This window comes from Diuraphis noxia, unplaced genomic scaffold (genome assembly GCF_037042655.1).
Source record: "Diuraphis noxia isolate RWA-SAM2 unplaced genomic scaffold, SU_Dnox_SAM2 contig0002, whole genome shotgun sequence".
NCBI classification, from domain to species: domain Eukaryota; kingdom Metazoa; phylum Arthropoda; class Insecta; order Hemiptera; family Aphididae; genus Diuraphis; species Diuraphis noxia.
Window position 1 is genome coordinate 71228809 of NW_028301712.1, and position 22590 is coordinate 71251398.

General features: G+C 29.1%; 1 protein-coding gene across 2 annotated transcripts in view; it reads left to right on the plus strand.

The window, feature by feature from the left end:
* The first annotated feature begins 425 nt into the window (after positions 1-425).
* LOC107161886 (neurotrimin-like) overlaps positions 426-22590 on the plus strand; it is a 100565-nt gene continuing 78400 nt past the window's right edge. The window contains exon 1 of one of the 2 annotated variants that reach the window (XM_089220219.1): positions 426-734. In XM_089220219.1, the coding sequence (XP_089076345.1) occupies positions 629-734 (106 nt within the window). In that variant the 5' untranslated portion in view covers positions 426-628. The remainder of the gene's footprint in view (positions 735-22590) is intronic. The other variant, XM_089220218.1, reaches the window with a different exon arrangement.

Consider the following 22590-nt stretch of genomic DNA (forward strand, 5'->3'; position numbering starts at 1 on the left):
ATGACACGGGGGTTTGAAACCAGTGGCGTTTAAATTCTCTCTTTTTTATGTTTGTTTACCTCGATTTTTGCATTTTTTTTTCACCCACCGACCACCGTGCACAGTGTCAATTTGTCTTTTCACCGCACGTCCATGACATTCACGCACACACACACACACACACATACGCACGCACACACACATACACACACACACATACACACACATACACACACACAAACAAACGGACGGCTCGTTGTCCACCGGCATCCGTCGCGGCCGCAAGACGTAAGCCACGCCCACACGACGTTTGCGCACCGCGTTTGTCGCCTGTAATTGGTTTAGCCGTCGGTTGGGCGACACGCACGGCCCGCGGCGGTTTCTTCCAAGGCAGTGCGGAGAGGGGTGTGGAAGGGGAATCGCCCGAGGACCGCCACGGCCGCGCGGCAGGACTGTTAGTCGCGTGCCGCCGGTGGGACACTGTAGTTGACGATACACGCTGTCCCGTGGCCGACCGCCAGCCGCCGAAGCAGACGACGACAATCGTCACTTATTTGCGCGAGTTCATGACACGCGCACGTTGTTTACCGTCTGCAGCAAACGTTACGGTTATCAAAAAAAATTTTGTCCCGCGGACTGTGATGAGACGATGAATTTTAGCAAGCCACGTGGACGCCGCGCGCCGCCGATGTGGTGTAAAGCGTTCGTGACTGTCGGATTGCTCTGCGAGTTGGCACTGTCGGCCTCGCCACCAGGTCAGTGCCCGCGATTTTCTCGTCAGCTCTTATGACAATACCTTATTATGTTTACACCCCGAATTTTGAATTATTATTATTATTAAGGTACCTAGGCCAATATCCAAATACAGTGACAGCACACGTGACTTAGTGACTTGTATCTTTATTTCACATGATATAGGTACGAAATATCATATAGGTACATAAAATTATATCGCGTATCTATATTTTAATACTCAGTACTATGTATTATTATTATTAGAATAGGCGCTTATGTTTTTAACAGGCAAGGTTACTTGAATTGCTAAAAATTGAGAAATAGCATCTATATATAGTTAAATTAATAAATAATAACATAGTCCACGGAATAAAATAATCACATCTATATAATATTTACGATTCCGAGGTAAACAATATATAAGAATAGGTACCGATATATACCTACTTACAATTATTATAGATTAATACAATATACATGTTAAATTATGTATCATTGAATATATGTAGGTAATTTAATATTTTTTGATATCCTACTTATGCATTGTAATTTACAATAAAAAATGTATACCCACACTTTGCCTATTATTATAATAAATTTGTTTTTTTTATTTTGCCATAATAGGCTGTTTTTAAAAAAATGATGTAAAAAAAAATCTATTTAAAAAAAAAAATCGTTCTATTTAATATATTAAGATTATAAGGTGTCTTTAACTTTTTTCTTCAATTTATTTAAAATAAAAAATAAAGCTAATGTATGCGACATAACACATAAAACATATTTTATTGTAATCGACGATAATTATCAGAGTGTACCATCATATCAATATTATAACATACCGTGTTGATAACAATCAAATTTTCAATCAATTTATTTAATGAATTTAATACAGAATATGTTATTTGAAGTTTTTTAACATTCGTTAAAAAATTACTCTTAATTTATAATTGAATATTATATTAATTTTTAATCCTAAACTATAGGAAATACTTAAAAAAAAAATTAAATCTAAGCAAGAAAATGTGACAATATTGAGTAGTTAAATAATAAAGGTAGTAATAACTATCTGACAATATTTAAAACGTTTATACACTTTGTTAAGATATGCAGCCTATACCTATACCTATACGAAAAACGCTGTAACTTAATTTGACTAGAATCGTAATTTCGTTTAAGCGTATTATTATATTATGGTTAAAAGTGTGTTATGAAATTTGGAGTACCCATTTAATATTTATGTTCAACTATTAAATTAATTATTTATAAAATCATATAAGTATTAAGTTAAAAAACCGTTAATATTTAGAGTTCATAAGTATAATTGTTTTTGTTTTCATTAAGAAAAATTCCTTCAATATTTGACCATTGTATGCAGTGAGTTATTAATAATAATATTAATTATCTTGTTAAGCAAATTCTATTTAAATTATAAATAATTATAGCTAAAAATGTGATTTAAGCCTTTTAAAACTATACAAGTCTTAAGGAAATGCAACTGTTTAAATAATTAAATATAGGATTTTATTATTATATGTATAACATCTGTAATATACATAATATGACTGTATTTAAATTTATTTAATTAATCAATTATAATTATAAAATATCTGAACAATTTTTATTTATATAATGATAATTGGTATGTTATTATTTGGTGAGAAAATAGTATGCGATGTCTTGAATAATGCGCTAATATTTTTTAAGCTAATTTTAGACAAGTGTTCTATTCATTATTTATACTTTTAAATATTCAGTGTATATTAAATATTCATTAAGTAATTTCCATTTACCCATTTTTATTTCTGAAAAATTCATACTAAAAAGGGTTGTAATTATTATGTTGTAGGTATCTAACCATACTAACCATACGTTGTCGATAGTTTTGATATAGCTCTAAGACTACCCTAAATATGACAACAAAATATTAATAATAAGTTTTTATTTTATGATTTTATTATCATGATTTATACGCACATCTATTTACATTCATTGTTATTATTTATATGTTAATATATATTTTGTTACTTTTGTCTAAAGTATCTTAAGATTCAATTTAATGTTTCATTTTAAATTTTGTATTAGTGTTTGCTTGCATGATTATTTATGCATAATAATAAATAATCAAGTTACAAATACTAAGTTTAACCCGGCAGTAATATGATTGAAATTCTTGGGCAGGACATTCATTGTTAATCGAGAGGCATATTGGTGAAAGGTAAACCTAAAAGATAAAAACTTAGTAAAAGTTTTAAAATATTCTTGACTCTAATATATATTCCAATATATATTATGATGTCAAATTTATTTTCATGTTTTCAAAAGTTGTTTTGTTAGATTTTTTTCTGAATTTTTAAATGTATGTACCTATTTTTGTAGATACATAACATTCTATACAATCTAACAAGCATTAACATTTTTTCTATGATATTTTCTTTTTAAAACTTAAAATTATGTTTGTTAAAATATTATTACATAGATTAGGGCCATCGCACAAAAGTTTAAAATGTATACCTAGATATACTTTATTTTTGACATAAATGGCCATGTCAATTATTTTTTAGTTAAAACAATTTATTTTTTTTTATTTTTATTTTTTTTATTAAACGAAATATACCCTCGGCGACATAGGCCATTAGTTAGATTCAACTTTAAAATACTTTAAATAATATTCCTTTATAATATATAATAATACTTATAATAGGTACTATTAATTGTTATTCACAGTTTTAATAATTATAAAAATGTAATTGAAAATGCATAGTTATATTTTAATTTGGAAAAAATATAAATATTTTTCCATAATATCACATTATATTATTAACTTTTTAAATATAATTACACTTGTAAAAAATATAAAACAAAAGTGAATGATAAAATATTACGTGTGACATAAATCAGTCTCAGGGTTTTTATAACACAAATATAATGTATAATACCTATATTAAATGTATATAATTCTAGTTGGGATACTACATCCTCTGCAAGGAAAATGGTAGGATTTTTAAAAAGGAATTAAGTCTGATTAGGCATGTCGAAACATCCCTTTAAGGATTAACGATAAGCAACACATGTTAAACATTGTTTTACCTCTTCTGGTCGAGTTTGTATATGGTTTTATTTAACGAATAAAAATATTTATATACATTATATAATATTATGATGACGATGGTATTCACGAGCGTTAGTCGGTTGGATAGTATATATAGCATGAATATTCATTCACCACCCGGTGTATAAATAACGTGCCCACTTTTGTGGTGGGTACTAGCTTTCCGGACGGAGCTCTTTTTAGAGGGGTTGATTTTTTTGTTTTGAATTTACAATTTTTTTTTACCTTTTCATCTTCAAACTGCTTTACCAACTATTTTGTAATTCAAGGGTGTAAACTTTATAGAAAACATGACTGATTTTTGTTTTACTTCTTCAAATTTAGTGCCATCAGATTTTTTTAAGGTTTTTAATTGAATGTATATAATATAGCTATTTAAATAATAATAATAATAATACGTTATTTATTATTTAATAAATTATTTTAAATTGTTGTTAACTGACTATAAATATTTCAATGTTATAGTTTAAAGACGTAGTTGTTGAGCGAATATTATTTCAAGACGTTAATGTACCTAAATTGCCTAATCGAACCGCCGTGTATACCTAGACTATTTTGTACTCTTAAAAAAACATTTATTGTTAAGAGAAAGAAAAGAAAAAGTAAAAAATTGTAATATTTAGACTCGAAATTCGAAGTCATACACATATAAATATAACTTTTGCCTACCTGCTCAGCCACTTTATAATAATACAATAATAACATGGATAGCCCAGGTCCGACGCATATATTCCCCTGTGGTCCAATTATTTATCTGTCAAATAATATGATTTCGCTTTTGTGATAATGTTGTTTAATGAAGTATGAAATAATGACGGATTATTTGGTATGTATAGTGTATACACACGAGATAATCGGCTTTAAGTGCAATACGCCAACGGCGTGTAATATAATGCCTTCCCAGCCAACCCGTTTCCTGCAGGATTAACTATGAAATTTACTAAATACGTCTGTTTTATCATGCACGATATGCGGTTACACCGAATATTAGAGGGTTAACAAGTAATGCGATGATTATAATTGTGCGTGAAATTATAAAAATAATAAATATAGTGAAAGATTTTTGTAAAATTAAGCTCAAACGGTGGATTTTTTTTAAATTTAAAAGTTGATGAACATAATATATTTATAAGTTGATTAATTTAGTAACATTGCCTATATAGTAACTCAAAATTATGTAATTCTATTATATAGCTAGAGTACATAATGTATATATGATTATTAATTAATAAATCGTTTGATTATGCTTCAATGATAAATTGAAATTATAATGTTTGTTATTGATATTAATTACAAATTATAATATATATTTAAAACTATTTAGTAAAGTAATTTATAAATTTACATTCAATATGATACCACACAATATAATTATGTAAGTTTTATTGTTTGGCCAATTAAAATTTGAAAATAATATGATCTATTTAGTTATTTGTGTCTTTATACTATGCATTTAACATGTTTTTATTAAAGAAAATCCAGAATTTAAATTATTTTAAGTATATAGTTTTGAATAATAATAATAATATTAATTTTGGTTTCCTAAAATATTAGGTCGAAATAAAACAAATTATGTATAAATGGTTTCGCTTTCTAAATCAATAAAGATTTTCAAAAAGTAAAATTTTACTTTTAAACTTTTGAAAGTTTTATTTTATTTCTTATACCTAGATACATGAAATAGGTATTAAATTATTATTACAAAAAAAAAAAAAATTGATCTAGTTACAAAATGTCTGAGTAAAATAAATTACAGCTACTTTTTCATTTTTGTTTTCACTTGGCGCCATATTATTGCGAGAATGTGGGATTTGTGTATTAAATCTGATTTTTAAATTATAAATATATGTAAATATATAAGTTAAGTGCAGTAAATTTATTTTTATATTTTTTAAACCTTTAGGGTACACAAGTCATAAAGTTAAATTCCCTCAAATGAAATAGATTTTTATTACAGAGGGGCTTTGTGGTTACTATAAAATATACACCAAAATGACACTGACAAGACATTTTCAAAATTGAGATGGCACATCGTCTCTGGTTTTATTTGTAATACAGTTATAAATTAAATATTGCAATGTTCTAATATAATGCATTGGTCAATATTTCGATATTATAGTTTTGTATTTTTATATCTATTAAAAACTACGTATGATACATACTTTTGTAAGTATAAGTATCAATACTGAATAATTGGAATATCTGAATAAATTATTTTATAACTTCCAAATTTGTGTTCAGATCGTATATAATAGTACTTACGAGTACAACGTGTTTATTATACTAATATATTAGAATATCAGTCAATAATTTTACATAGTCAACAGTAAATTTACTGCGTTCGACAATATTTTCTCCATTCCACTAGTTTAGGTAATATTTCTGGCTTTGGTCTAACTAATTTTAATACGAATTATCGGTTCGTCAGGCATTTCATTGTTAACGAGTTTAACAGTGGTGGCTAGTAACAATATGAACTTAGCCATCCTTCCCTAGGGATACGAATAGGCGTTAGTAGATATTCTGCATTTGGCCAGACGAAATTTACATTTCAAAGGCACATTCGTTCATCCTACGAGCCAATACTATTAATCAAAAATTGTAATATTCAGTGAAAGGGGTGGGGGGATCAAAAAGCTCTTTCAAACCTAGTCTCAAGGGATTTTTTTTATTTTGGTGATTTCAATTTTTTACTCTGAACTTTGTTTTATCCGATGGGTACTTATATGATAATTTTTACACGTCATATAGACATACATTTATTTTCTATTTTGTGCACAATATTGGAATACACTGGCAACAAATGCAGTTGTAAACAGAAAATTTATTTAATTTACACATATTTTAAAGTTAAATCTAATAATAAATCTAAATAAGTACATAATATTTTGATTAAAAATATCATTTAATAATTTCTATTCGGTTAATGGGCACAGATAAAGTTTTTTTTATCTTTTAATATTTTGAAGAAATATTAGCAAGTGTCAAAAATCTTTTTTTATTTAAAAAAAACTTTATATTGTGTTACATACTTTATATATAAGTTATTTGCATGTTCTTGGTGATTCTAAATTAATGCTTTGGTATTTTCTGTAGCAGAAATCTTTGTATTTTGGCTTAGTTTTATAAACCGAAACCTGAATCCGGCAGTCACCGATATTTGTTTCTATATGTTTATACTTCAATCATATCTATACTTTGGTGCTGTACAATATTTTGAATTAAGTATATACATGTTTATTTAACATTTATATGATTTTAATATTAATTAAGACAATTATTTAGTGTCATGATTTTAAAATTTATTTCTCAGGGAAAAAAATGTTGAAAACCCATTATTCATTCGTCATCAATCAAGACATTGCGTGCCCGTTAAACATCAAAACTATTCGTGTACTTAATGTGCCGTTCATATACCTATAGATATATATCGAAATCTACGTAACAACAGGTGGTTGGAAATTTTCGATCCAAAATGATTATTACTGTTGAATTGTGCTACTCGTGTTTTACTTCAAGACATTTGAATGAAATGTATTTTTAAACTCGTACAATATTCAGTTGCCATTTGTTGAGATCGCGTCATAAAGTAAATATTGAAAAAAATAATATACGCAAATATGTTATTCTGGCGAAAGGGTATATTTTCGATGTATTTACTTTACAAAGAGAATGCAAGTGCCGAAAGATTAAGCGCGTACGGTAGGTATAAAATGTTTGAAAAAATATGAAACATAATATATACATGTTTAAACTTCTTATTTTTTCCAAGTTTCAGCATAGTAAGTAAACAATGTGTTTTTCAAATTTGAATTTTCATAATGTAATATTTTTTCAAACGTTGTTTTTCCCCTTATTTCACATTCCACTGCAAATGCTAAATATTGTTTTACGGTCAAACAACAGAACGAAAAAAAAATAGAGGGTTTTATCGTTTTTTATTTTTGCTTTCTGGAGAATGTGAAGAGTATACAGCTGGATGAAGATCAAATAAAGATATAAAAGAAAAATAACATTTATCGTAAACATTCCATGAATTAGAAAAACCGTTATAAAAATAATTTAAATATTTCCAAAAATTTACTCTATGGCATGTACACATGGACATTTGTGGCATAAAAAAAAAAAAAAAAAATGTTTATAAATTAGGTACATTATCTAAAACTTACTTAAAATAAAAATTTTTTCAGATAAATACCACAATCGTAAAGATATTATTTTTTTAAATTTAATGTAGTTTTTAATACCACAACAATTCACCTCAAAGAAAAAAAACATAATAAGGAATTATTATAGTGGCTTACACCTAATACGTAAGTATCACGATGACTTAACATTTTTATAGAATTGTAGTATGCTGTATGCATATCTTATTTAATTATATCGGTTTAGTTTCTATTTCCCCATCAAAGGTTAAAAAGCTAAAGTTCTAATAATGGTTTTAGATATTGTAATATCTCAGACTCTAGATACAATATTTGTTTATTTGAATTCATATGATTAATATTTATTAATATTAATATATATGAATGTACTAATTTAGTGTAGGAACTTAACTATTGAAAATCGATCATAATTATATTAATTTTACTTCCTTATAATAATAATAATTCATAATTTATTTTACGCAATTTTATTTTTTTAGATAAGCTATTTTAACTAACTATATTTTTAAAGTATTTATTTAAAAAATAAATGTTCGTACTTTTTTATAACATGATTCAACTGATCGATCTGGTCGGATATTTATTTTATTTTACTTTTTTCTAACTTTTATTCGGTATAAAATAATATTAATTATGCATTGAAATATTATAACACCGAATAAAATATAAACTAGATGATATCTTCTACACAATTGTTTTATGAAACTTCCACTAGAAAAAGTGGTAATATAATTAAATGTATAGATAAAAATAAAAATATAAATTTGTAAAACAAAATATTTTTTGATTTGTCTAGATATTAATATAATATATTATGTTAAAAATGTTTGATTATGCTCTTTTAATGAATTATACGATATCTAAGTCAAATTGTTGTGTTGCACATATTTTATAATATATAATATCCTGGTAATTCAAATGTAGAACCCGACCTCCCTCTCCAATCGATAAAAATAAAAACCTGCCATTGCGAAATTGTGTTAAAATAAGTAGCCACCTACATCACATTAATTAAAATCAAATTGTGAATTGTTTAATTTTTAATATTTTTATATCGATAGTTATATTAGATACTATCAGATTGAATTAAGCACAAATTTCTAATTTCTAATTTCAAATACAACATCAGCGAACTATATTATAACAACAGCTTGATTTGGCTGTGTAAGTCTAAACGTCATTGGTATAATATTGCGTTCGAGTACCATACAGCATACATGATGAATGCCTTGCATAGCACTGTCTAAAAACGATCTATTTCCAAATGTCAAAAAAAAAAAATATATATATATTTATGAAAAAATAAAAATAATATCCTTCTTCGTGTTGTCACTACAGGTTGCAGTATTCTCGATATATATCGAGGTTTAAACGTGCAAAACCACGTCGTATTGTGCCGCGGTGGTGGTAAAGGTCGTTCTCATTAGGGGTGCACACGCACACGCACGCACGCACGCACACACACACACAACACACACACCGCACTCGCCGTATCTATACGTATATACGTGGACCGGAAATAACGCGGAGGAGAGTTGCCTAAAGGTGGTCGGCGGGTGAGGCATAACGGGTTCACGGGCAACAGATACATCATATTATTATTATACTCCCGGAGGGCGCGCGTGTGTGTGGGTGCATGTGTGGGTCCGTGTATGTGTGTGTAGGTTGTCCGGGATTGCGTTTTTCGCTTTGATGAATTGTACATTTGGGACGACTCAAGCGCGGGCACACATTCTACATTATATTATATCCCTCTACCGGTATTATAGGTACACGATGTGGGAACTCGTAGGTACTGCGGGACGATTGATATGCATAATACTATTTGACTCTCAATAATAACGTGCGGCTATGATATATATATATATATATATACCTATTATGTACGTACAATACAATAACAATGTTTGACCTCTAAAAAATGGTCGTAAATTTCGGTCAACGGGGTGTATTTGGTGTGATGTGTGCAGCGAGGGATAGACGGTAGAGTTGCTGTGCGTTGTTTTGAGGTACTCGCCGTATAGAGTCGGCCACAATTTCCGTTCTCTCCGAGAGTCAGGATACAGCCGCAAAAATAAATAAGCACACACATACACACACAACGCAACCCCGGACGTCTGGCGATGCGACACGATGCGTGGGTGGGAAGGAGTGTGTTGATGTATTGGCGCGACGCCGGGTCAACTGTTTTCCCTAACTGTATTACCGACCCTGGTTGTCGGCCGAAGTGCACCGTGAATTTCAATGATGGCAATTTTTCAGGGTGCACCTTAGAAAACGAACGAAAAGACCACAGAAATGCGACACGATCACTTTGTACCCATCCAAAAAAAGAAAATGATTGGTTTTTATCCTCGACGTTTAATATAATATAATAACAGTATAATTATAGTGCTATTTTACCCTTTTCGTGAGCATTTATTTTTATAACGGGGCGTAATATGTTGTTTTGGAAGTTACGGGTGGGTAAATCATTTTGAAAATTAAAACCAACGTGAAGAGATAACGACTTCTTAGTTACTTATTTTTATTTTTTTTTCATTAAAACTACTAAAATAATAATAATTATAATACTGAATTTATATAAGAATAATGATAAAAATTTCCATAACAAATACATATTATGATCCTTTAAATAATTTATTTTTTCTGTTTGTACATGACTTAAAATATAAGGTAAATCGATCTTCTGTGTACAAAATATTATGCAATACTATATATTTTCATTCAATTATAATCTTAAGTTATAGGAGTTTTATAATAGTGTATCATAAATTCTTCTTGAATTTCGTAGATAATTTGTTGTTCTGTAATTCTGTATAAGATACTATTACGTATTATGTTTCTTCTGCATGACTTGTGTGCCTACAAATTGATAGTATTTTTGTAAGAAATATTATTAATTATATTTAGAAATTCAAAAATATCTGAAATCATTTACTAGAGTTTTAAGTAGTTTACTGAATATATTTATTATATAGTATCTGAATAACTCGGTTTCACCCATGTTTAGATTTTTTGTGTTAAAACTGTATTTTTTATATCAGTTTTTCTATTACAAGTAGATATTGCTTTTAGATCATTACCATTATTAATGTTATGATTATTATAATCATTATTTATCAGATCACCTTGCTTTATTAAAATTAGTTGTTTCTGGTATACTTTTCTAAAAAAAATAATAAAGTACGACGTCAGATTTGACCACATCTGCCCAATGGCAACCATTTATAGACAAAAAAGTTTACAACTAGAATTTCAAAATCCTTGTTTGATAAACTCTTAGAATACGAATTTCGGAAAACTATTTCTTTTCCACATCATAAAATGAAACTGCTGACCACATTTCATATTCATAGCTTCAGCGGTTCCGGCTATAGGCAATGACGAATCAATCAGCCAAGACAAGTTCTTTTATACATAACTCACAAATTGCAATACAAGCATTTATAAATATGGAAGTGAGCTCTAAGATTTACCATAAAAACTAATAAACTTTATTATTTTCTTGATGATTTTTTCAAATAAATATAAATTTGAAGTTTTGTAGTTACACATTGTATTACGAATGTTGTAAAAATGTTAAATAAATGCGTATAAATATTTGTCATATAAAATAATAAAATATATAAGTTGAAAAAAATGTATTTAAAAATATTTCATATTTAACATATAAATTATTAACAGATTTACATGCCGCACAAGATTTTAGAAATGTACCAACATATTTAGCCATAATAATCTTATATCATAACCAACGTTATTCGCTAACATCACTGAAAAGGTCATTAAAATATTGTTTTCTTTTATATTTATAACTAGCTTTCGTTATTCGCGCAAAAAACATAATATCGAATTTTATCCATCATAATAAGTATTATATATTTCGTTCTCAGTATTGGGTTTGAGTAAATGGAAAAAGTTTAATGCAAGAATAATGATATATATATATACTTACCATTAAAATAATTCTCATCAGTATGATTAAAGCGTGTCCAAATGCTTCTTATCCCTGCCAAACCTGGTGGATTATCCACCACATCGAAGCAGCGGTGGTTGTTGCATCGGCATGCACGGCGTGCTCCCAAAAGATTGATGATCTCCGCCTCGCGTTGCTGCCAAAAATTATACCACTTTTCCATTCACTTCCGGTTGACGGACGTTTATTGAAGGATTTTTTTTCTTCGCACTTCCGGTGTATAATTTTGTTCTACTAAACATTTCTTGACACTGCCGTGACCGTTTTATTTATTCATTCGCTGAAAGTTGTTCGTTTGGAAAAATATGAAAGGCCCAAGAGGAGTATATATTTCAGACTCGTCCGGATGTCCGGCGTTGTGGCGGAATGCGTCGAAAACATTGCATTCTATACGCGCTTCTTCGGGACGCTAATGCTACATAATATTATCGTTTTAGGTGCACGAGGCAGGACGTCGTGGTTTTTAATCAAGACCTGTGCTGTTTTATTCCACATATTGCTATATGCCCTTACCACACGCGGATAGTGGAAACTTATACTGTATGTGCATGTCTGTCTGTACACGGCAAATATAAAAGTCTTCACGCAATAAACAACGTCTGCTCGCCGTGTAACAGTTTGCTAGACATATTATATTATATTATTATAGTAACCCGTTGTGCAGCTTCCGCATTGGAAAATAACAGCGGTGTGTTAAATCGTTCAAATTAGTTAGATTTTATATTAGGCGTAACGATTAACGACAGTAAAGTTGCAAAATTTACCAACTGTCATAAAAATTGTTTATTGTAACTATAGGTTAGAATGGCCAAAAAATACCAATTATATTTAAGTGGTACGTGATGTGTAGATTAAAATAATATATTCCTAATATTATGATATACCTACATAAAAACTTCTGAAATCAGCCACTAAAATAGTGTTAGTAATTTTTTGCATTTTAATTGAAAGACATAATGATATTATAATGATTTATATGATAAGTAGTATTATATACTCGAGGGGGGAGGATTATTGTGATAATATATTTTGAGTTTCTGACGTAAAATTACGAGAACATATTTTAGTTTTTTAAATTACTTAGTTTTTAATAATTTTTTTAGTTATTTACTATGTGTATAAGCTTCAGGAGTAAGCGTTTTTTCTTATAATATATTATAATATGTATATGTGGATTGGTTTATTAAGCTTCAATGAATTTACCTTTGAAAAAAGGTTATGAAGTATTATATTTCTTTATAAAATAAATGAGAAAACTAAACCGTATATTGTAATATACTGTGAAAGTATTACGCTAGGAAAAAATGTTTGGGAAAATTTTTGGAAGAAATTCGAATCGAGAACGAAAATAACCTGTGGAACCTAACGTACCCAAACCTGTGTGATTATGTTTTAGTGTTCATAATATTATTATTATGTTCACGTAAACCATATAGACGGTTTTAAATTAATATCATTTTAGTATCTTTCTTTATATCCTTTAAAGCCCTAGCAGCTTTTTGTATAATGCAGAACATGTATTTTACAACCGTTACGTAATTATCTTTTTTTTGAATTTCTAATTTGTGAACATAACAATATTATGTTGGGATTTATATAGTTTTTTTTTTTTTGTATATTTATAATTTCAATTAATTTTTGAAGTTTCCATGGTTTATTGGCGTGGAAGATATAGGTTTGAGCACCAATTAGAAATAACTCACAAGTGTACGCCATAACTAATAAGTAAATATAGATAAGTGGTAATAATAAAATAACGTAAGTTTGTTTATACGCTTGAATACACATACTCGTAATGCGTCTTTATACTTGAATTGATGGAAATATATAATTATTTTGTATACGGATCCATATTAATAATTCTGCCGTGTTTATGCCAAATAATAATTGGAAGATATTATTATATTAACAAAACATACTCAATGCACATATCTTCTCCATTGTCTATCAATACACGTAGTGTCGTAGGTATATAGTGATAAATGAACAGAAAATAATGTTGATAGAAGTAGCTTTGTGTTGAACTCGAAAAATTGTTTGGTCTCTTATTTTATTGTCTGGTTGTGTATTTTATCTTTATTGTTACCAACCGGGTTATACAAATTGTATATAGCACTTAGCATTATAATTTATCAAACATTCATAAATAAATGGCATTGAGACCATGACATTTTACAACTAAATTGTATTGTGCAGCCAGTTGTTAAAACAATTTGTTTAATAAACGATAATTGCAGGTAACACATTCACACAGATAATAATATAACTAAAAGACTCGACGTATAGCCAGAATAATTATTATAAAACATGTAAATTACTATTGATTTTATATTGCATTATTATGCTACTGACATTTCAAAAGCTTTAAAAAAATCATTTATGAACAAATCAATTGCGTTTTTAGTTAATACAATACAAACATACATTTAAAACACGTGAGTTTTGAGCAATATAAAATTGGCGAATAATTATGAAACTATATTATTTGTATCACGATGACAATGATAAATAAATCTTACAGCATTTCCATTAATTTCCTAGGTAATGAATAACGATATAATTATGCGAAAGAGAGCTTTAAAATATTTTGTATTACATAATCGTTTTAAAAGCCACTCAAAAACGTGCAAAGGTAATATTATTTTCGTTTTCTACGTTTTTTTGCACTTCGTTTTTCTTGGTATTATTATTTTATTTTTTTTTCCAAGGAGTTGTTGACACCATTAATTATGGTACACGACTAACACGGGGAAAGCTCGTCGTATGCCGTTTATGTTTTCGTCGAACAAATGACATCCTCCCCTCTTCCTGTTCTGACTCTTTTTTTTTGTCTCCCTTGTCATTGCACAATTACCCCACGTAGAGGGGTAAAACTATCCTTGTATTCATCCTCTCTTGTGTATTGTCGGCCTGAGATTTAAGCAGGATTTACCCGGTCCTGTGATTAACGAGATACCGTAGAAATTAGCGTTTCTGGCCGTCCAAGTAGAAAACGAACGCGTCTTTAAATTTTATAAGGAATGTTTATTTTTTTGTAATGTATATGGGAAGCAATGATTAATGTGGCACTAGTTCTTACGTGTTTTTTTTTTTGGACAAATTTATTTTAGAAGTTGACTGCTATAACACTATAATATCTATATATATACCATATTATAAACTCTTAACTCATTAAATTCTTTGTCTGCTTTTGATCGAGCTATACTTTAGTCATGACTCTTTGAAGAATAATCATCTATGAATTAGTGGTTTAACACGATGGTTATAGAAAAAATATTCACTGTCGCAAAAATTGATTAAATAACTTTGGTAGATTTTTATCAAGTTGGTATCTAAAGATTATTAGAAATTTAATGCACTATGCTGTATTGAACAGTTAGTTGTTAACATGACAAAATAAACAGGTATGACAGCAATATTTCATTCTGATGATTTTCTGCGCAAATATGGCGTACGTTATGCTCCACTTCTCATTGGTCGAGAATTGATCACAAGACTTATCAAATATGCATAATTCGTTTTGTGATAAAAGTGATATATTTTGAAAAATGAAAAGTGTCTTTCGAAATTAATCATTACTCTTCGAATTCTTATTTAATATTTTTACTAAAGACTTGTACCTAGTAATTTTATAAATTAGATTTCGCACTTATTTATAAAATGCCGATGAGTTCGTTCGAAGGGTTTTGTGAATTGTGAATGATAACAAACGTACTGATAAGGAGCAAAGCGTCAGCCATTTTGTGCGTAGCACAAAGTTGCTGTCATACCTGTTTATTTTGTCATGGTTGTTAATACTTAATGCCGATTGTTTAAGCCGTACGATTATCACTTATTTATATAATAATAAATAATAATATATACATTTCTCATACAAAATTAAATTACGTAATTTTCAAAAATGTATATTTCTTGTATCTTTTAAATACGTCTTATTGTGCTCATTTGCATTTTATTTACTTCATAAATATTATTAATACGGTGCCGGTCTCAAAGTTCTGTGATGTACAACGAGTCACGTATTTTGAAATCTGCTATTTTCTATAGTTATTATTCATCTCTACACGATGTGGACTATAATGATATTGTATTTTCGAAACTTTTTATGCGAACTAATGTCATTGCCTTTATAAACATAATATTAATATAAGCTATAGTATATATACGTCCCTCCTCTATAATACACCGAAGGGGATGTCACCGAGTCTCTCATCGTCTCGCACCGCTGCAATGTGTAATACTGTCAAATTTCGTGCCTCCCCTGCACGCCAGTACCAAAAATCGCTCGAGGGGTAAAGAAAGACATTTATAATAGAAAGCGATGGAAAGAGATGGTTGTTGGACAAAGGGAGGTGAAACAACGAGGGTTGGAAAGATATGGGACGAGCGCGTATACTACTACGACGGTGGTGTGTCGTCATCGCCACGTGCGTATATAACTCTCACACACACACACACCCAACAATTGCATCCATCGTGCAAAGTCCCGCGTACTACTTTAATTTGCATAATTGAAATCGCCTTCCTCTTTTTGCAGATACGCGATGTGTCGCATCCGCTGCAACAGTGACAACAGCGCGGCGCATATATATAGGGTCGATGCCTTAAAACTATACTATATTATTAAATACGAGCTCGAATCGTTAATAATATTATCCTCAAAGGGTTGACTGAGACCTCGATAGTGGTGCGTATATTATGCCTGACCGACCGACCATATCCTAACTTACGTCGATGACGACAACAACAACAACAACAACAACAACAACAACAACAACAACAGCAATAACATCATCGCAACATTAATGCACCGCCACGGCGACTGTGTGTGTATAATATATTATTATAATGATAATTATTGTTGTTATGTGCCGGTGTCAGGGAGATCTACCTCACCTTTAACGGGGGTGGCAGTGGGGGGAGGATGCATGTTAGGGGATTTCACATTTTCGTCGGTGTGTCAACAACGGAATTTATATGCGCTTCGGGGTGTGCAAACTTCCGGACTGGTGCTGCTGCTGCAGGAGCACAGTGTGTGTATACAGAGTACAACTGGTGTGTGTGCGTGTTGTGGCGTATTATACAATGTATTCGCATATTGTATATAATAATACGACTATACAGGCTCATTGTAATACTGAAGTTATACTGCTCAATATAATGTTACATTTGAGCTATCACCGCCGCGAAACCGATCGCGGCGGCGTGTACGTAGATCCCTTTGCTTATAATATTATATACTTCATACAAGTTAATATAAAATTATATATATATAATAAATGTGCACTATAGTCTTTATTAAATTTCTATACTTAACTTTGCAGAGAGACGGGCAACGACGAATTATCTTTATTATTTTCATCCCTCCAATTTCCGTTTGCAAACGCCGCCATTGTTTCGACAGTCTTAAAAAAAAAAAAAAAAAAACAACGAATAGTTAGTATGATCAGTATAATAATGACTATAGATTTATACACAAACGCACGCACAGTGCACACGTGGTCTCACCGTACATCGTTGTCGACTCACATCGTCGCCCACCCGTTAACCGTGAAGGATGCGCGTTTGAGGGAGCAGTTTTTTTTTCGACTGCGTTCTTGAAAATATTATGGTCACGTGTAATACCATACGTTCTAATCAGATTATAGTTTATCATATTACGATGACTACACAATATTAATTAAAAGTACTGATTATTGGAGTTCCGCAGTATACGCGATACGTATGCACCTAACATCCGTGTAAACGAAATACATTCACATTATATGTATATTATAATATAATAATAAATTAATTTAGTTTGGAAACGTATTGTCATCAAAATTCAAAATATTCATTACTATAAATGAGAATTGATTGGTTTATATATATATAATACATGTATGATATTAAGCCTCTTCTTGTTATATTTTTCTTTTATTCAATGTAAAAAAAAAAAACGAAAAAAGTTAAACAAGCTGTTACACAACTACATAATACATACATATACAGACAACAGATTCAAAGTATGTTGCATATGAAAGGGGAAAAACAGTGTCAGAGAAATGGATCGAACACAATTTATTTGTCGCTAAAATAATAAATTTATCTGATTTTTAACTATTCGATATTCGAAATGCTGTACAAAACTTTTTAATACTTCAAAATACTATATTTCATATTATTCTAATGAAAATAATTAAATAAAATTTATAAAAATTTCATATCTCTAGGAATGTTTAAATTAATTCAAATGTTTACAGCTTCATATTGTAGTTCAAAACTATTATTATAGAGACATTATATAGTTTTTGTAAAACTTAAAGCCGAACTCTTAGAACTTAAAAATTACGTCTTATAGTTAAATTTTAAATTTATACATATAAATATATACCTATGGAAATATTCTTACATAATTATCCTTTTGGAGTACTCGTCATATCTAGAAATACTAAGTACTTACATGAAAAAAAAAATTTACAATGTAAATACACCTATTTACGTCCTACATATTAGACTGGTATGTACAATATTATATTGGAAAATATGTACATTCATCAATGGTTGGCTATATACTCGGTGGTATCTGAGATTTAAATTAATAAAATATAAATAATTATGCATATTTTATTATATAAGTCGTTTTCTGTTATAGAATTTAAACAATTTCAATTGGATTCTTATAATGGTATCAAAGCTTGAATGTATAACCGAAGAGGGTAATTCTAAAACGTAATCCCTTTTTTAATAATGAATTCTTGTAAAATGTATATTTCCAACTATTTCAAATTATGAACTTCAAAATAACTATCTAATGATATAATGTCAACGGGGTATTTCTTACAGGATTTTAAAACTAAGAGATTTATGTATATATATAGATATGTGACAATAGTAATTATATATTATTATATTCATAATTTTGTACCTTGTATACACGATCGTCTAAAGCAATCGCAGACATTTATAAAATAACTATATAAATCAATAAAAATATTAGAAATAAAAATACCATAAACATTTTTCATATTACTTTTTTGAAAAATTTGTTTAGCAATTGGAATTTCGAAATTCTAATAAAAATAACAATACGCAATCAAATTATTACTTAACATAAATAATATAATATTATTCATTCTTTTATTAGTATTACCTACCTATGCCTACTCTTACGAATAAAATCGTAAAACTCGTATATTATATTAAATTAATACGGTATGTATCCATCTAATGTAAGGCATGTGTATAAAACCTACCTATAACCATACTACAATATAACTGCAGAATGAGTTTAGAATAAAGTGATTTTTTTTTTCGTTGTTTGAAATATTATATTAATTTTTTTTTCGTGCTTTCAATTTTGTCGCAAGGGGAAAACAAGTCGTTATCCGCGTTCGTATCGAGAACCGTACACGCCATTTATATGAATACGGTCCACTCGGATACATAAATGCATAGCAATACCACTGTTGTACACATTTACTATTACCCACCTCTATATAACGTATGCGGAATTATTTACTGACTGGATGAGTAATCGATTTTAATTTCCGGCGTTATATTGGATCTCCTAGGGCGATCGGCTGTACCATTATTTCGTGAAAACGGCGCAGACATATGAAATGAAATCATTTTTTTCTCCGTGTTCCCACCACATAATATATAAACAAAAAGAGTATGATATAGGTACTTTTGTCTTCTGTTTAAAATTATATTTTCACCGTGCTCAGATTTTAGTATACCTACCTATACGTGTACAATACATTAGTTACTATTATTATTACGACCTAGTCTCTATAGTGGTTATATCAATGACTCAAACCTAGATACCATCCTGCTTCCGATTACATGCATTTCATAAAACTAATAATACATAGTAACAGTAAGCTGTAATTAATAATCGAATATTGCGTAATTTCATATGATGACCCTACTTAAAACTTACTAATTTATTATATACCAGCTGATCTCCGTGCACTTCGTTGCTAGTTAAAAATACCGACTCTATATGATTCAAAATTATTGTTTAATTATTTGTTTATTCTCGGCTAGCCATGATCAAAATTTGCCGTGACAAACCCCTGTGGATCTTATCTTAATCTCCATAAAATATTTTTAACACTGTCATTTAACATACGGGACTAAAAGTATATTCAATCGTAATATTTTGCTGTATTTTTAGGTCATCGCCCCTTGTATATGTTAATAATTATGTTAAATTACTGCATTATTGTTGTGTGCTGTACTAAATAAGGAATTTTTATTCCATAAATTAATAAACAAATATTTTATCACATTTTTAGCTTTGTAAAGATGATACAATTTTTAAAACTGGTACATAAACAAATAATTAATTTCTAATTCACCCATACTAGATTGTAAAATAAATAGCAATAACTAGGACTGTTTGATTGTCATAAATTATAATCAATTGTCAAAAGTATTAAATAATCGAAATTTTCAATTAATCGAAGATTTTCATCAAGGAGTGCTCGATTGTTGAAATAGTCAAGGACCTATCGATTAATCGATTAATTTGATCGATTAATCTATTAAAACAATCGATTAATTTGATCGATTAATCTATTAAAACAATCGATTAATTTGATCGATTAATCTATTAAAACAATCGATTAACGGTTTAAGTATAGACAATATAGTATGGGCAGTATAGCTCAATTATATTTCCTGTCAGGTGCCCAGGAGGTTTAAGTTTTTAGGTTGTTGTTTTACTCACTTCAGAAAAATGCAATAATTTATGGTTTGATTAATATTTAATATACTAAGAACTAAGAAGTATAAAGGGTATTCTGTTTGATGATTAGAATGATGATGGTCGATGGATAACATTTTGAGTATTTTGACACTGTGTGTGCTGTACAAGGGTAGTGAAAACGGGTCACTTGACCAGGGCCTAAGGGTTAACAACCACATTGGTACCTATAGGCAGGGGCAGGCCGCATGCCCACAGGAATTTAAATTGGAAGCTAAGAATATGACGTAACTAAGGATCTGTACTCTGTAGTGACATAAATTTTAAGATCTAAAGTGGTGCCAAAAACTGAATTGGAATCTTGTATTCTTGTGTAGATAGGTTAACAATTTTGATGAAAGAGCTCTAATTTGTAGTTATTAGTGTTATTACTTATTACTAATGCTATTATTATAGGAAATTTATTTAAAATTTTAAAGATTAAAACTAAATAGTAAAACTCACAGCGCTCGTATTAAACGCGGCAGCGCAACGATCGTTTCGTTATTATAATCAATAAACATGGTAATATACCAATATGTTAAGAATATACGATGTATCGATTAATCGGTGTTGAATACTTTTAAAAATAATAATCGATTAATCAATTAATCGAAACAATCGAACAGCCCTAGCAATAACCATATACCTAATAAACAAAAATATATTTAATATTATTGCTGTTATTATATTTATTATTAATATAAAAAAATCTCAAATTTGCAATAAAAAAATTAAGGGAAACTTATCAAAATAAAATGTAGCCTATAGATTCAAAGTATTGTGTAGCTTTCTGCAGATGGTAAAAAATGTTTAAAATCACTTAAATAGTTCAAGAGATTAAACCGATCAAACGAACAATTTTTCTTCTTTATATTATATAACCCTATTAACCTATGAAGGGATTGAATTTTGAAAAATACTTTTTTAGGGGATTTTGCATTATAAAATTAACTTACTGACTAAATTTCATACTCATAGCTTCAGCGGTTCCGGTTAGGCAATGACGAATCACCCAGGACAATTCATTATATATATAATTATTATATATATATAATATATATTTCAAGAATATAATTATCAAAATGAAAAAACATATTGTACTATTATAGGAACTTTGTTTTAATAATAAGTTGCATAAAAAGTACTCTAGTGCATTATTTTATTTTAGATGTATTTTTGTCTGCAGAATTGACATTAATGTTATCAGATAATTAACATTTGAAAACTCAAACAAAATAATCGTACGAAACATAATATAATACGATAATATTATAAATAATGTATAACATCACCATAATAATATGATACAGCCGATACACGTTGTTAATAGTTCGTAAATTCATAAGCATTTCAATAATAAAATATGTTAAACAGATTTTTGCTGTTTTAATAAATTAGTAATCGTTAATCAAGATTACTATTTTTGTTTTTAATACTCAGTATATTTCTCTCTATGTTCAATCTTACGCAGTTCATTATTTAAGATCCTTTTTAAGATACTCATACTGGTTTGGCTGTAATGGAAAAAATAATGAAGAGGATTAGATTGCATCAAATGCGTGAATGGTATTAATTTTAAACTTACTGACTTACCTTTTAATATCCATAAAAAACCTCTAACGTTGAATATTTGACATTTGGTCTAATTTATAAAATAAACCTAACTTCAGAATACTTACAAACTAAGATTTTAATTTAATTTAATTTAGAAATTTATACTAAATTTATAGGTAGTTATTGCCATAGATAGTTGGAGATTATTTTGATTTTTTCTGTAGCATCTTGTAATGCAGAACCAGTTAGGACTTTTTTTTAAATCAATTATATTCGATCTTAGATTATAACAACGGATTTGTATATCCTGCGGAGAAAAATGGACGAGTGTGGA